The sequence below is a fragment of the Taeniopygia guttata genome, chromosome 37, assembly GCF_048771995.1.
Source record: "Taeniopygia guttata chromosome 37, bTaeGut7.mat, whole genome shotgun sequence".
Lineage (NCBI taxonomy): Eukaryota > Metazoa > Chordata > Aves > Passeriformes > Estrildidae > Taeniopygia > Taeniopygia guttata.
In genome coordinates this window covers 1,867,191-1,883,844 of record NC_133062.1, presented here as the reverse complement: position 1 = coordinate 1,883,844, position 16,654 = coordinate 1,867,191, and the positions used below count along the sequence as shown (strand labels likewise).

Sequence of the window (16,654 nt, the reverse complement as noted above, 5' to 3'; positions counted from 1 at the left end):
TGATTTTCCTTTAAAAACCCCAATTTTCACCGAAACTCCTGCTAAAACCCCAATTATCGCAGATTTTCCTTAAAAAACCCGATTTTATACTGATTTTCGTGGATAAAAATTCCGATTTTCACCCCCGAACCTTCGACTCCCGCTCAGGCCCCGCCTCCTCACGAATATCGCGCTCCCATTGGTTGAGAGCTCTGTCAATCATTCCTCAGACCCAGCCCCCTTAGGGGCGTGTCCTCCCCTTTGTGCCACGCCTCTTTGCCACAACTCGCCCTCCTATTGGCTGATTGTGCTGTCAATCTGACCTGAAGGTTCCGCCCCCAGCCGCTGTGTGGGCGTGGCCTCCCCGTAATTGACAGCGCGCTCGCCCAATGAGGGGCGGAGCTTCGCCGCTTCCCCGACGTACGGCGGGGCCGGGGGGGGAATTTGGGGAGGGGGGGGAAATTTGGGGTCCCCGGGACCCCCCCGGGACCCCCCGGGCCCCACCGGGACCCCTCGGGGGCGGGGCCGGGCCCGGCCGCTCGGGCTCTTTGTGTCGGCGAGCGGCGGGCGAGGGGCCGGGCCCGGCCGGGGGGGCCGCGGGAGGGACCCCCAGGTCTGAATGGGGGGGACCCCCCGGGTTTGGGGGTGGGGGGCAGCACCCCCAGTCTGGGGGGCTGGAAATAGGGGGGGCTGGGGGGGTGGAAATGGGGGGTCCGGGGGGGCTGCGGGACCCCCAGGTTGGGGGGGTTTTCAGGGCGGGGAGGGAGTTGGGGACCCCCAGGATTTAGGGGGGTGGGGGCAGCACCCCCAGTCTGGGGGGGGCTGCAGGGGTGGGAGGGGCTTGGGGGGGCTGCGGGACCCCCAGGTTTGGGAGGGGTTTCAGGGCGAGGAGGGAGGACTGCGGGACCCCCAGGTTTGGGGGGGCTGCGGGGTCGGGACCCCAATTTCGGCATTATAAAAATCTGTGGTTCTGGGGGGGATTGAAGCCGGGGTGGGGGTTGATTTTGGGGTGAGGGGGGGTCTTTCCTTCAGCAGCCCCTGTCCCCCCTCCCCAGCTCCACGTCTGGGGCAGGATGGAGCCGCCCCCTCCCCGGCCGCGCTGCAGAGCCCCGGAGGGGGACGCGGGGGTGGCGGGGGGCTGCCCGCTCCGCCCGGCCGTTCCCGGTGCTCCGGGCGGTGCCGGTACCGAGCTGCGGCGGCTCCGGTTCCGGCAGTTCCGCTACCAGGAGGCGGCGGGGCCGCGGGACGTGTGGCGGAGGCTGCGGGAGCTGTCGCGGCGCTGGCTGCGGCCCGAGGAGCGCAGCAAGGAGCAGATCATGGAGCTGCTGGTGCTCGAGCAGTTCCTCAGCATCCTGCCCGAGGAGATCCAGAGCTGGGTGTGGGTGCGGCACCCCGAGTCCTGCGCACAGGCCGTGGCCTTGGCCGAGAGCTTCCAGCTGGGACGAGGCGATCCCGACGGGATTTGGGAGCAGCAGGTGCGAGCGGGTCCGGATTTTGGGGTCCAGACCCCTAAAACTGGGAATAATTGGTTCCCCCCTTACATTCCTCCCACTCCTGCTCATTCCCAAGAAAAAAACCCAACACTGAGGCTGCCAAGGGGCTGGAAATCCCCTTGGTAGATTTTGGGACCTGGGCACCAGGACAGCAGCTGGGAGTGGGTCCGGATTGTGGGGTGCTGACCCCTAAAATTGGGAATAATTGGTTCTCTCCTTACCCACTCCTGCTCATTCCCAAGAAAAAAACCAAAATTGAGGCTGAAAAGGGAGATGTGGTGCCTAAATCCCCTTGGCAGCTTTTGGGGACCTTGGCACCAGGACAGCAGCTGGGAGCGGGTCTGGATTTTGGGGTGCTGGACCCTAAAACTGGGAATAATTGGTTCTCCCCTTACATTCCTCCCTCTCCTGCTCATTCCCAAGAAAACACCCAGCACTGAGGCTGGAAAGGCGGTTGTGGTGCCTAAATCCCCTTGGTAAATTTTTGGGACCTGGGCACCAGGACAGCAGCTGGGAGTGGGTCCGGATTTTGGGCTGCTGATCCCTAAATTTAGGAATAACTGGTCCCCCCCCCCACCCCCAATTACATTCCTCCCACTCCTGCCCATCCCTGCTCATTCCCAAGAAAAAAAAACCAAAATTGAGGCTGGAAAGGGGGTTTTGGTGCCTAAATCCCCTTGGCAGATTTTGGGGACCTTGGCACCAGGACAGCAGCTGGGAGTGGGTCCGGATTTTGGGGTCCTGACCCTAAAGTTGGGAATAATTGGTTCCCCCTTTACTTCCTCCCACTCCTGCTCATTCCCAAGAAAAAACCCAACACTGAGGCTGCCAAGGGGCTGGAAATCCCCTTGGCAGCTTTTGGGACCTGGGCACCAGGACAGCAGCTGGGAGTGGGTACGGATTGTGGGGTGCTGATCCCTAAAATTGGGAATAATTGGTTCTCCCCTCACATTCCTCCCACTCCTGCTCATTCCCAAGAAAAAAAACAAAATTGAGGCTGGAAAGGGGGTTGTGGTGCCTAAATCCCCTTGGCAGATTTTGGGACCTGGGCACCAGGACAGCAGCTGGGAGCAGGTCTGGATTTTGGGGTGCTGACCCCTAAAATTGGGAATAATTGGCTCTCCCCTCACATTCCTCCCACTCCTGCTCATTCCCAAGAAAAAAAAAAACCAAAATTGAGGCTGGAAAGGGAGATGTGGTGCCTAAATCCCCTTGGCAGCTTTTGGGACCTGGGTACCAGGACAGCAGCTGGGAGTGGGTCCGGATTTTGGGGTGCTGACCCTAAAATTGGGAATAATTGGTTCCCCAATTACATTCCTCCCACTCCTGCTCATTCCCAAGAAAAAAACAAACAAAATTGAGGCTGGAAAGGGGATTTTGGTGCCTAAATCCCCTTGGCAGCTTTTGGGACCTGGGCACCAGGACAGCAGCTGGGAGTGGGTCTGGATTTTGGGGTCCTGACTCCTAAAACTGGGAATAATTGGTTCCCCAATTACATTCCTCCCTCTCCTGCTCATTCCCAAGAAAAAACCCAACACTGAGGCTGAAAAGGGAGATGTGGTGCCTAAATCCCCTTGGCAGATTTTGGGACCTGGGCACCAGGACAGCAGCTGGGAGCAGGTCTGGATTTTGGGGTGCTGATCCCTAAAACTGGGAATAATTGGTTCTCCCCTTACATCCCTCCCACTCCTGCTCATTCCCAAAAAAAACCAACAAAATTGAGGCTGAAAAGGGGGTTTTGGTGCCTAAATCCCCTTGGCAGCTTTTGGGGACCTTGGCACCAAGACAGCAGCTGGGAGCAGGTCCGGATTTTGGGGTCCTGACCCCTAAAATTTGGAATAATTGGTTCTCCCCTCACATTCCTCCCTCTCCTGCTCATTCCCAAGAAAAAAAAAAACAAAATTGAGGCTGAAAAGGGAGATGTGGTGCCTAAATCCCCTTGGCAGATTTTGGGACCTGGGCACCAGGACAGCAGCAGGGAGTGGGTCCAGATTTTGGGGTGCTGACCCCTAAAACTGGGAATAATTGGCTCTCCCCTTACCCACTCCTGCTCATTCCCAAGAAAAAACCCAACACTGAGGCTGGAAAGGGGGTTTTGGTGCCTAAATCCCCTTGGCAAATTTTGGGGACCTGGCACCAGGACAGCAGCTGGGAGTGGGTCTGGATTTTGGGGTGCTGACCCCTAAAACTGGGAATAATTGGTTCTCCCCTTACATTCCTCCCTCTCCTGCTCATTCCCAAGAAAAAACCCAACACTGAGGCTGGAAAGGGGGTTTTGGTGCCTAAATCCCCTTGGCAGATTTTGGGACCTGGGCACCAGGACAGCAGCTGGGAGCGGGTCTGGATTTTGGGGTCCTGACCCTAAAATTGGGAATAATTGGTTCTCCCCTCACATTCCTCCCTCTCCTGCTCATTCCCAAGAAAAAAAAAAAACAAAATTGAGGCTGGAAAGGGGGTTTTGGTGCCTAAATCCTCTTGGCAGATTTGGGGACCTGGGCACCAGGACAGCAGCTGGGAGTGGGTCTGGATTTTGGGGTCCTGACCCCTAAAATTGGGAATAATTGGCTCTCCCCTCACATTCCTCCCACTCCTGCTCATTCCCAAGAAAAAAAAAAACCAAAATTGAGGCTGGAAAGGGAGATGTGGTGCCTAAATCCCCTTGGCAGCTTTTGGGACCTGGGTACCAGGACAGCAGCTGGGAGTGGGTCCGGATTTTGGGGTGCTGACCCTAAAATTGGGAATAATTGGTTCCCCAATTACATTCCTCCCACTCCTGCTCATTCCCAAGAAAAAAACAAACAAAATTGAGGCTGGAAAGGGGATTTTGGTGCCTAAATCCCCTTGGCAGCTTTTGGGACCTGGGCACCAGGACAGCAGCTGGGAGTGGGTCTGGATTTTGGGGTCCTGACTCCTAAAACTGGGAATAATTGGTTCCCCAATTACATTCCTCCCTCTCCTGCTCATTCCCAAGAAAAAACCCAACACTGAGGCTGAAAAGGGAGATGTGGTGCCTAAATCCCCTTGGCAGATTTTGGGACCTGGGCACCAGGACAGCAGCTGGGAGCAGGTCTGGATTTTGGGGTGCTGATCCCTAAAACTGGGAATAATTGGTTCTCCCCTTACATCCCTCCCACTCCTGCTCATTCCCAAAAAAAACCAACAAAATTGAGGCTGAAAAGGGGGTTTTGGTGCCTAAATCCCCTTGGCAGCTTTTGGGGACCTTGGCACCAAGACAGCAGCTGGGAGCAGGTCCGGATTTTGGGGTCCTGACCCCTAAAATTTGGAATAATTGGTTCTCCCCTCACATTCCTCCCTCTCCTGCTCATTCCCAAGAAAAAAAAAAACAAAATTGAGGCTGAAAAGGGAGATGTGGTGCCTAAATCCCCTTGGCAGATTTTGGGACCTGGGCACCAGGACAGCAGCAGGGAGTGGGTCCAGATTTTGGGGTGCTGACCCCTAAAACTGGGAATAATTGGCTCTCCCCTTACCCACTCCTGCTCATTCCCAAGAAAAAACCCAACACTGAGGCTGGAAAGGGGGTTTTGGTGCCTAAATCCCCTTGGCAAATTTTGGGGACCTGGCACCAGGACAGCAGCTGGGAGTGGGTCTGGATTTTGGGGTGCTGACCCCTAAAACTGGGAATAATTGGTTCTCCCCTTACATTCCTCCCTCTCCTGCTCATTCCCAAGAAAAAACCCAACACTGAGGCTGGAAAGGGGGTTTTGGTGCCTAAATCCCCTTGGCAGATTTTGGGACCTGGGCACCAGGACAGCAGCTGGGAGCGGGTCTGGATTTTGGGGTCCTGACCCTAAAATTGGGAATAATTGGTTCTCCCCTCACATTCCTCCCTCTCCTGCTCATTCCCAAGAAAAAAAAAAAACAAAATTGAGGCTGGAAAGGGGGTTTTGGTGCCTAAATCCTCTTGGCAGATTTGGGGACCTGGGCACCAGGACAGCAGCTGGGAGTGGGTCTGGATTTTGGGGTCCTGACCCTAAAGTTGGGAATAATTGGTTCTCCCCTTACCCACTCCTGCTCATTCCCAAGAAAAAAAAAACCAAAATTGAGGCTGGAAAGGGGGTTGTGGTGCCTAAATCCCCTTGGCAGCTTTTTGGGGTCCTGGGCACCCAAAACCCTTCTGGGGACTTTGGGGATCTCCAGCACACAAATTTCCCCAGGGAGATTTTAGGGTTCCTGGCACCCAAAATCCCCTCTGGGGGTCCCAAACCCCCTCAGCGTCTTTTGGGGGTCCTCAGCCCCCAAAACTTGGAGAACCTTTGGGGGGTCCCAGGCACCCAAATCCCCCCCACACCTCCAGGGGATCCCCAGCACCCAAATCCCCTCTGCAGCTTTTTAGGGGTTCTCAGGCCCCAAAATCTCCTTTTGGGGGTCCCGGGCACCCAAATTCCCCTCTGGGGATCCCCAAAACCGTTTTAGAACGTTTGAGGGTGCCCAGATCCCCTCGGCAGCTCCGTGTCCCCCCAGGTGACCGTGCGGGTGAAGGTGGAGGATGTGGCCCCCGGGGATGTGGAGGACCCCGGAGCTTTGGGGGTCCCCCCGAGCCCCCCATCGGAGTCCCCCCGGGAGGAGGCGGCCGAGGAGGAGGAACCACAGGAAGGAGGTACCGGGATGGGGCAGCAGAACCTTCGGCCACCCCAAAAACGGGGTGGGGGTGGTGCCACTGGAGCCAGGGGAGCTTGGAGGTGGTGGGACCCAGAAGTCATCTCAGTGACCCAGAAATCATCTCCTGGGGGTCCAAAAACCCAAATCCTGGGTCAAAAACCCAACTCCTGGGGTCAAAAACCATCTTGATGGACCAGAAATGCAAATCCTGGGTTCAAAAACCATCTTGGTGGACCAGAAATGCAAATCCTGGGTTCAAAAACCATCTTGGTGGACCAAAAACTCAAGTCCTGGGTCAAAAACCCGAATCCAGGGGTCCAAAATTATCTTGATGGACCAAAAATCCAAACCCTGGGGTCAAAAATCCAAATCCTGGGGTCAAAAATCATCTTGATGGACCAAAAACCCAAATCCTCTGATCAAATTCATCTTGATGGACCAAAAACTCAAATCCTGGGTCAAAAACTATCCCTTTGGGCATGAAACCATCTCCTTGGGCTCCAAACCCATCTCCTTGGGCACCAAACCCATCTCCTTGGGCACCAAACCCATCTCCTTGGCTCCAAACCCATCTCCTTGCCTCCAAACCCATCTCCTTGGGCTCCAAACCCATCTCCTTGTCTCCAAACCCACCTCCTTGGGTCAAACCCATCTCCTTGGTTCCAAACCCATCTCCTTGAGCCAAACCCGTCTCCTTGGCTCCAAACCCATCTCCTTGGGCTCCAAACCCATCTCCTTGGCTCCAAACCCATCTCCTTGTCTCCAAACCCATCTCCTTGGTTCCAAACCCATCTCCTTGGGCCAAACCCATCTCCTTGGTTCAAACCCATCTCCTTGTCTCCAAACCCATCTCCTTGGTTCCAAACCCATCTCCTTGGGCCAAACCCATCTCCTTGGCTCCAAACCCATCTCCTTGGCTCCAAACCCATCTCCTTGGCTCCAAACCCATCTCCTTGGGCTCCAAACCCATCTCCTTGGGACAAACCCATCTCCTTGGCACCAAACCCATCTCCTTGGCTCCAAACCCATCTCCTTGGCTCCAAACCCATCTCCTTGGCTCCAAACCCATCTCCTTGGGCTCCAAATCATCTCCTTGGGCACCAAACCCATCTCCTTGGGCTCCAAACCCATCTCCTTGGGCTCCAAATCATCTCCTTGGGCACCAAACCCATCTCCTTGGCTCCAAACCCATCTCCTTGGGCTCCAAACTCATCTCCTTGGTTCCAAACCCATCTCCTTGGGCCAAACCCATCTCCTTGGGCTCCAAACCCATCTCCTTGGCTCCAAACCCATCTCCTTGGGCTCCAAACCCATCTCCTTGACTCCAAACCCATCTCCTTGGGCAAACCCATCTCCTTGGCTCCAAACCCATCTCCTTGGCTCCAAACCCATCTCCTTGGTTCCAAACCCATCTCCTTGGGCCAAACCCATCTCCTTGGGCACCAAACCCATCTCCTTGGTCCAAACCCATCTCCTTGGGCAAACCCATCTCCTTGGCTCCAAACCCATCTCCTTGGGCCAAACCCATCTCCTTGGCTCCAAACCCATCTCCTTGGGCACCAACCCCATCTCCTTGTCTCCAAACCCATCTCCTTGGCTCCAAACCCATCTCCTTGGGCCAAACCCATCTCCTTGGGCACCAAACCCATCTCCTTGGGCTCCAAACACATCTCCTTGGTTCCAAACCCATCTCCTTGGGCTCCAAACCCATGTCCTTGGGCTCCAAACCCATCTCCTTGGGTCAAACCCATCTCCTTTAGCCAAACCCATCTCATTGGGCTCCAAACCCATCTCCTTGGGCTCCAAACCCATCTCCTTGGTTCCAAACCCATCTCCTTGGGCTCCAAACCCATCTCCTTGGGCCAAACCCATCTCCTTGTTCCAAACCCATCTCCTTGGCTCCAAACCCATCTCCTTGGGCCAAACCCATCTCCTTGGCTCCAAACCCATCTCCTTGGCTCCAAACCCATCTCCTTGGGCACCAGAACCATCTCCTTGGCTCCAAACCCATCTCCTTGGGCACCAAACCCATCTCCTTGGTTCCAAAACCATCTCCTTGGGTCAAAAACCATCTCCTTGGCTCCAAACCCATCCTCTTGAGCCGAACCCATCTCCTTGGGCACCAAACCCATCTCCTTGTCTCCAAACCCATCTCCTTGGGCCAAACCCATCTCCTTGGGCCAAACCCATCTCCTTGGGCTCCAAACCCACCTCCTTGGGCACCAGAACCATCTCCTTGGTTCCAAAACCACCTCCTTGGGCTCCAAACCCATCTCCTTGGGCTCCAAACCCATCTCCTTGGCTCCAAACCCATCTCCTTGGGACAAACCCATCTCCTTGGCACCAAACCCATCTCCTTGGGCTCCAAACCCATCTCCTTGGGCTCCAAACCCATCTCCTTGGGCTCCAAACCCATCTCCTTGGGCCAAACCCATCTCCTTGGGCTCCAAACCCATCTCCTTGGCTCCAAACCCATCTCCTTGGTTCCAAACCCATCTCCTTGGGCTCCAAACCCATCTCCTTGGTTCCAAAACCACCTCCTTGGGCCAAACCCATCTCCTTGGGCTCCAAACCCATCTCCTTGGTTCCAAACCCATCTCCTTGGGCCAAACCCATCTCCTTGGCTCCAAACCCATCTCCTTGGCTCCAAACCCATCTCCTTGGGCCAAACCCATCTCCTTGACTCCAAACCCATCTCCTTGGGCTCCAAACCCATCTCCTTGGTTCCAAACCCATCTCCTTGACTCCAAACCCATCTCCTTGGCTCCAAACCCATCTCCTTGGTTCCAAACCCATCTCCTTGACTCCAAACCCATCTCCTTGGGCTCCAAACCCATCTCCTTGACTCCAAACCCATCTCCTTGGGCTCCAAACCCATCTCCTTGGCTCCAAACCCATCTCCTTGGCTCCAAACCCATCTCCTTGGGCCAAACCCATCTCCTTGGTTCCAAACCCATCTCCTTGGTTCCAAAACCACCTCCTTGGTTCCAAACCCATCTCCTTGGGCCAAACCCATCTCCTTGTGCCAAACCCATCTCCTTGGGCTCCAAACCCATCTCCTTGGGCTCCAAACCCATCTCCTTGGGCTCCAAACCCATCTCCTTGGGCTCCAAACCCATCTCCTTGGTTCCAAACCCATCTCCTTGGGCTCCAAACCCATCTCCTTGGCTCCAAACCCATCTCCTTGGCTCCAGCCCCACCTGACTGGAGGTCCAGCCTCCCCCTTGCCCTGGTGGCCCCCCATGGGTGGATTTGGGGGTCAGCAGTGGCAGCCGGACCCTCCACACCCCGTTGGACCTTCTCAGCCCCCACAGATCCCACCACAGCCCCAGAGCCGCCCCTTCCCCATCCCCGCGACACCCGGCGAGGATCCCCCCGGCGCCAAACCCGGCGAGACCGTGGTGGCATCACGCCGGACACCGCGAGCGCGGCCGCACCGCCGGCACGACCGTTCTCCTGCGGCCAATGCGGCAAAACCTTCGTCCGCCTGACCCACCTGAAGAGCCACGAGCGGACGCACACGGGGGCGAAGCCGTACGGCTGCGGCGCCTGCGGCAAACGCTTCGGCCACCTGTCCACGCTGACCACGCACCGGCGGCTGCACACCGGCGAGCGGCCCTACGGCTGCGGCCACTGCGGCAAGAGCTTCACCAACCCCTCGGACCTCACCAAGCACCGGCGGTCGCACACGGGCGAGCGGCCGTACCCGTGCCCGGCATGCGGCAAACGCTTCAGCCAACGGTCCAACCTGAGCATGCACCGGCGCAGCCACACGCAGGAGCGGCCGTTCCCCTGCGGCGCCTGCGGCAAGAGCTTCAGGTACCTGGCGGACCTGAGGGTGCACGAGCGCTCGCACACGGGCGAACGGCCCTTCCCCTGCGCCCGCTGCGGCAAGAGCTTCAGCAACAAGTCCTCGCTGGCCCGGCACGCCCGCATCCACGCCCGCGCGGCCAACTGGGACAAGTGATGGTGACCGGGGGGTGGTGGCTCGGTGGGGCTGGAGATGGAGCGTAGTGGTGGGGCCAGGATGGTGCTGAGGTGGGGTAAACATGGATGAGGATGGATGTGAGCTGATGTTTGACTCCATAATCCAGATCCGTGCTCCAGGAGATCCGACATGGGTGGTGGGATGTCCCTCATGACCTGGTGGCTCCATGATCCCATTCACAGAGTTCCAGAAGGGGTGTTGGGACATCCCCCATGTCCTGGTGGCTCCATGATCCCATTCCCTGCTCCCCGAGATCCCACGTGGGTGGTGGGATGTCCCCCATGTCCTGGTGGCTCCATGATCCTGTTCCCTGCTCCCATGGGTGGGATTGATGTCCCCCCGGAGCTGGTGGCCCCAGGACTGTCCGGAGGTGGATCAAACATGGATGAGGGTGGACGTGAGCTGATGTTTGATGTCCCCCATGACCTGATGGCTCCATGATCCCATTCCCTGCTCCCCAAGATCCCACATGGGTGGTGGGATGTCCACCATGACCTGCTGGCTCCATGATCCCACTCACAGAGTTCCAGAAGGGGTGTTGGGACATTTCCCATGACCCGGTGGCTCCATGATCCCATTCCCTGATCCCCGAGATCCCACGTGGGTGGTGGGATGTCCCTCATGACCCGGTGGCTCCATGATCCCATTCCCTGACCCCCGAGATCCCACAGGGCTGGTGAGACCATGACTGACGGGCCCCATGAGCCTGGTGGCTCCAGGTCTTGGCTCTCTGCTCCTGGAGATGGAGCGATGTGGTGGCCCCAGGACTGGCCTGAGGTGGGGCAAACATGGATGAGGATGGACGTGAGCTGATGTTTGACTCCATAATCCCGATCCGTGCTCCAGGAGATCCGACATGGGTGGTGGAATGTGCCCCATGACCTGGTGGCTCCATGATCCCATTCCCTGCTCCCCGAGATCCCACGTGGGTGGTGGGATGTCCCCCGTGGCCTGATGGCTCCATGATCCCATTCCCTGCTCCCCAAGATCCCACAGGGCTGGTGGGACCATGACTGATGGGCCCCATGACCTGGTGGCTCCATGATCCCACTCACAGAGTTCCAGAAGGGGTGTTGGGACATCCCCCATGACCTGGTGGCTCCATGATCCTGTTCCCTGCTCCCATGGGTGGGATTGATGTCCCCCTGGAGCTGGTGGCCCCAGGACTGTCCGGAGGTGGATCAAACATGGATGAGAGTGGACTTGAGCTGATGTTTGATGTCCCCCATGACCTGATGGCTCCATGATCCCATTCCCTGCTCCTGGAGATCCCACATGGGTGGTGGAACATCCCCCATGTCCTGATGGCTCCATGATCCCATTCCCTACTCCTGGAGATCCCACGTGGGTGTTGGGACATCTCCCATGACCCGGTGGCTCCATGATCCCATTCCCTGACCCCCGAGATCCCACAGGGCTGGTGGGACCATGACTGACAGGCCCCATGAGCCTGGTGGCTCCAGGTCTTGGCTCTCTGCTCCTGGAGATGGGAGCGAGGTGGTGGGGCCAGGACGGTCCTGAGGTGGGGCAAACATGGATGAGGATGGACGTGAGCTGATGTTTGACTCCATAATCCCGATCCGTGCTCCAGGAGATCCGACGTGGGTGGTGGAATGTGCCCCATGACCTGGTGGCTCCAGGGTGCCGTTCCCTGCTCCCCGAGATCCCACGTGGGTGGTGGGATGTCCCCCGTGGCCTGATGGCTCCATGATCCCATTCCCTGCTCCCCGAGATCCCACAGGGCTGGTGGGACCATGACTGATGGGCCCCATGAGCCTGGTGGCTCCATGATCCCACTCACAGAGTTCCAGAAGGGGTGTTGGGACATCTCCCATGACCCAGTGGCTCCATAATCCCATTCCCTGCTCCTGGAGATCCCACATGGGTGGTAGGATGTCCCTCATGACCTGGTGGCTCCATGATCCCATTCCCTGCTCCCCATGATCCCACGTGGGTGGTGGAACATCCCTCCTGACCTGCTGGCTCCATGGTCCCATTCACAGAGTTCCAGAAGGGGTGTTGGGACATCCCCCATGTCCTGATGGCTCCATGATCCCATTCCCTGACCCCCGAGATCCCACAGGGCTGGTGGGACCATGACTGACGGGCCCCATGAGCCTGGTGGCTCCAGGTCTTGGCTCTCTGCTCCTGGAGATGGGAGCGAGGTGGTGGGGCCAGGACGGTGCTGAGGTGGGGCAAACATGGATGAGGATGGACGTGAGCTGATGTTTGACTCCACAATCCTGATCCCTGCTCCAGGAGATCTGACATGGGTGGTGGGATGTCCCCCATGTCCTGATGGCTCCATGATCCCATTCCCTGCTCCCCAAGATCCCACGTGGGTGGTGGGATGTCCCTCACGACCTGCTGGCTCCGTGATACCATTCCCTGCTCCCTGAGATCCCACATGGGTGGTGGGATGTCCCCCATGACCTGATGGCTCCGTGATCCCATTCCCTGCTCCTGGAGATCCCACATGGGTGGTGGGATGTCCACCATGACCTGGTGGCTCCATGATCCCATTCACAGAGTTCCAGAAGGGGTGTTGGGACATCCCCCATGACCTGGTGGCTCCATGATGCCGTTCCCTGCTCCCCGAGATCCCACATGGGTGGTGGGATGTCCCCCATGTCCTGGTGGCTCCATGATCCCATTCCCTGCTCCCCAAGATCCCACATGGGTGGTGGGATGTCCACCATGTCCTGGTGGCTCCATGGTCCCTTTCCCTGCTCCAGAAGGTCCAACACTGGCTCGGGGGTATCCCCCATGACCTGGTGGCTCCATGATCCTGTTCCCTGGTCCCATGGGTGGGATTGATGTCCCCCCGGAGCTGGTGGCCCCAGGACTGTCTGGAGGTGGATCAAACATGGATGAGGATGGATGTGAGCTGATGTTTGACTCCACAATCCCGATCCCTGCTCCAGGAGATCCGACATGGGTGGTGGGATGTCCCCCATGACCTGATGGCTCCATGGTCCCATTCCCTGCTCCAGGAGATCTGACATGGGTGGTGAGATGGTCCCCATGACCTGGTGGCTCCATGATCCCATTCCCTGCTCCCCAAGATCCCACATGGGTGGTGGGATGTCCCCCATGACCTGGTGGCTCCATGATCCCATTCCCTGCTCCCCGAGATCCCACATGTGGGGTGGGATGTCCACCATGAACTGGTGGCTCCATGATCCCATTCCCTGCTCCTGGAGATCCCACATGGGTGGTGGGATGTCCCCCATGACCCGGTGGCTCCATGATCCCTTTCCCTGCTCCAGAAGGTCCAACACTGGCTCGGGGGTGTCCCCCATGACCTGGTGGCTCCATGATCCTGTTCCCTGCTCCCATGGGTGGGATTGATGTCCCCCCGGAGCTGGTGGCCCCAGGACTGTCCGGAGGTGGATCAAACATGGATGAGGATGGACGTGAGCTGATGTTTGACTCCACAATCCCGATCCCTGCTCCAGGAGATCCGACAAGGGTGGTGGAACATCCCCCATCACTGGTGGCTCCATGATCCCATTCACAGAGTTCCAGAAGGGGTGTTGGGACATCTCCCATGACCTGATGGCTCCATGATCCCATTCCCTGCTCCCCGAGATCCCACATGGGTGGTGGGATGTCCCCCATGACCTGGTGGCTCCATGATCCTGTTCCCTGCTCCCATGGGGGGGATTGATGTTCCCCCGGAGCTGGTGGCCCCAGGACTGTCCGGAGGTGGATCAAACATGGATGAGGGTGGACGTGAGCTGATGTTTGATGTCCCCCATGACCTGGTGGCTCCATGATCCCATTCCCACTTCCCCAGGGACACCCCACCCCCATGATCCCGTTGCATCCCTTTTTTGGGGCTTTTTCCCCATTTTCCCTTCGCTTCCAAAATCCCTTTTTGGGCAAAAAATGGGAAATTAAGATGGAAAATGCCACTTTTTCCTGCATTTGGATGGGGATGAAGGTTCTGCCAAGAGAACCAAAAATATGGGAGAAAACCCAAAAATATTGGAGAAAACCCAAAAATATTGGAGAAAAAACAAAACTATTGGAAAAAACCCAAAAATCTTGGAGAAAAAAACCTAAAGTACAGGAGAAAAACCAAAAATATGGGAGAAGAAACAAAAATATGGGATAAAAAATTAAAATCTTGGAGAACAAAAACCTAAAGTACAGAAGAAAAACCAAAAATACGGCAGAAGAAACAAAAATATGGGAGAAAAAATAAAATGAGAAAAACCATAAAAAAACACCCAAAACTCAAAGGTTTTCCTGGGTTTCACTAAAAAAGTCCCAAAACCCAAAGGGTTTTCTTGGATTCCAGGAAAAAAAATCCCAAAATTCCAAGGGTTTCAGGAAAAAAAAATCCCCAAATCTTGAGGGTTTTCTTGGGTTTTATAAAAAAATCCCCAAAACGCAAAGGTTTTCCTGGGTTTCACAGAAATTATCCCAAAATCCCAAAGGTTTTCCTGGGTTTCAGGACAAAAATCCCCAAAACACAAAAGTTTTCTCGGGTTTCACTAAAAAAATCCCCAAATCCCAAAGGCTTTCAGGGAAAAAAATCCCCAAATCCCGAGGGTTTTCCTGGGTTTCACTAAAATAATCCCCAAAATCTTGAGGGTTTTCTTGGGTTTCAGAGACAAAATCCCCAAATCCCAAAGGTTTTCCTGGGTTTTAGGGACAAAATCCCCAAATCCCGAGGGTTTTCAGAGACAAAATCCCCAAAATCCTGAGGGTTTTCCTGGGTTTGAGACAAAATCCCCAAATCCCAAAGGTTTTCCTGGATTTCACTAAAAAATAATCCCCAAATCCCGGGGGTTTTCCTGGGTTTCAGAGACAAAATCCCAAAAATCCTGAGTGTTTTCTTGCGTTTCACTAAAAAAAAATCCCCAAATCCCAAAGGTTTTCAGGGAAAAAAATCCCCAAATCCCGAGGGTTTTCCTGGGTTTGAGACAAAATCCCCAAATCCCAAAGGTTTTCAGGGAAAAAATCCCCAAATCCCGAGGGTTTTTCAGAGACAAAATCCCCAAATCCCGAGGGTTTTTCTGGGTTTTGCTAAAATAATCCCCAAATCCCGAGGGTTTTCCTGGGTTTCAGTAAAAAAAAAAAAAAAAAAAAAAAAAAAAAAAAAAATCCCCAAATCCCAAAGGTTTTCAGGGGAAAAAATCCCCAAATCCTGAGGGTTTTCCTGGGTTTTAGAGACAAAATCCCCAAATCCCGAAGGTTTTCAGGGACAAAATGCCCAAAATCCTGAGGGTTTTCTTGGGTTTCACTAAAAAAATATCCCCAAATCCCGAGGGTTTTCCTGGGTTTTAGAGACAAAATCCCCAAATCCCAAAGGTTTTCAGGGACAAAATCCCCAAATCCCGAGGGTTTTTCAGAGACAAAATCCCCAAAATCCTGAGTGTTTTTCTGGGTTTTCAGAGAAAAAATCCCCAAAATCCCGAGGGTTTTCCTGGGTTTCACTAAAAAAAATCCCCAAATCTCGGGGGTTTTCCTGGGTTTTAGAGACAAAATCCCCAAAATTCCAAAGGTTTTCAGAGACAAAATCCCCAAATCCCGAGGGTTTTCCCGTGTTTTAGAGACAAAATCCCCAAATCCCAAAGGTTTTCAGGGGAAAAAAAATCCCCAAATCCCAAAGGTTTTCAAGGAAAAAAAAAACCCAAATCCCGAGGGTTTTCCTGGGTTTCAGGGAAAAAAAATCCCCAAATCCCAAAGGTTTTCAGGGAAAAAATCCCCAAATCCCGAGGGTTTTCAGAGACAAAATCCCCAAATCCCGAGGGTTTTCCTGGGTTTCACTAAAAAAAATCCCCCAAATCCCGAGGGTTTTCCTGTGTTTCAGAGACAAAATCCCCAAAATCCCGAGGGTTTTCCTGGGTTTCACTAAAAAAATTCCCAAATCCCGAAGGTTTTCAAGGAAAAAAATCCCCAAATCCCGAAGGCTTTCCTGAGTTTCAGAGACAAAATCCCCAAAATCCTGAGGGTTTTCCTGGGTTTTGCTAAAATAATCCCCAAATCTCGAGGGTTTCCTGGGTTTCAGAGACAAAATCCCCAAAATCCCGAGGGTTTTCAGGGAAAAAAATCCCCAAATCCCGAGGGTTTTCCTGGGTTTCAGAGACAAAATCCCCAAAATCCTGAGGGTTTTCTTGGATTTCACTAAAAAAAAAAAAAAATTCCCAAATCCCGCGGGTTTGCCTGGGTTTCACTAAAAAATAATCCCCAAATTCCGAGGGTTTTCCTGGGTTTTAGAGACAAAATCCCCAAATCCCAAAGGTTTTTCTGGGTTTCCGTAAAAAAAAAAAAAAAGATCCCCAAATCCCAAAGGTTTTCAAGGAAAAAAATCCCCAAATCCCGAGGGTTTTTATGGGTTTCACTAAAAAAAATCCCCAAATCCCGAGGGTTTTCCTGGGTTTCAGAGACAAAATCCCCAAATCCCAAAGGTTTTCAGGGGAAAAAATCCCCAAATCCCGAGGGTTTTTCAGAGACAAAATCCCCAAATCCCGAGGGTTTTCAGGGAAAAAAATCCCCAAATCCCGAGGGTTTTCCTGGGTTTCACTAAAATAATCCCGAGGGTTTTCCTGGGTTTCAGAGA

The 16,654-nt window shown here is 54.7% G+C and overlaps 1 protein-coding gene across 3 annotated transcripts; it reads left to right on the top strand.

The window, feature by feature from the left end:
• The first annotated feature begins 326 nt into the window (after window positions 1–326).
• LOC115491769 (zinc finger and SCAN domain-containing protein 23-like) lies at window positions 327–10,161 on the top strand. Of its 3 annotated transcripts, none has more exons than XM_072921498.1 (4): window positions 327–399; window positions 1,035–1,454; window positions 5,955–6,090; window positions 9,398–10,161. In XM_072921498.1, the coding sequence occupies exons 2-4, from the start codon at window positions 1,053–1,055 to the stop codon at window positions 10,057–10,059; spliced, it is 1,200 nt and encodes a 399-aa protein (XP_072777599.1). In that variant the 5' UTR covers window positions 327–399; window positions 1,035–1,052; the 3' UTR covers window positions 10,060–10,161. The 3 variants fall into 3 exon arrangements, with proteins under 3 accessions (XP_072777599.1, XP_072777598.1, XP_072777600.1); XM_072921497.1 differs by lacking the exon at window positions 327–399 and adding an exon at window positions 436–592; XM_072921499.1 differs by lacking the exon at window positions 327–399 and adding an exon at window positions 437–592 and having other exon boundaries at window positions 9,407–10,161.
• The last annotated feature ends 6,493 nt before the right edge of the window (window positions 10,162–16,654 follow it).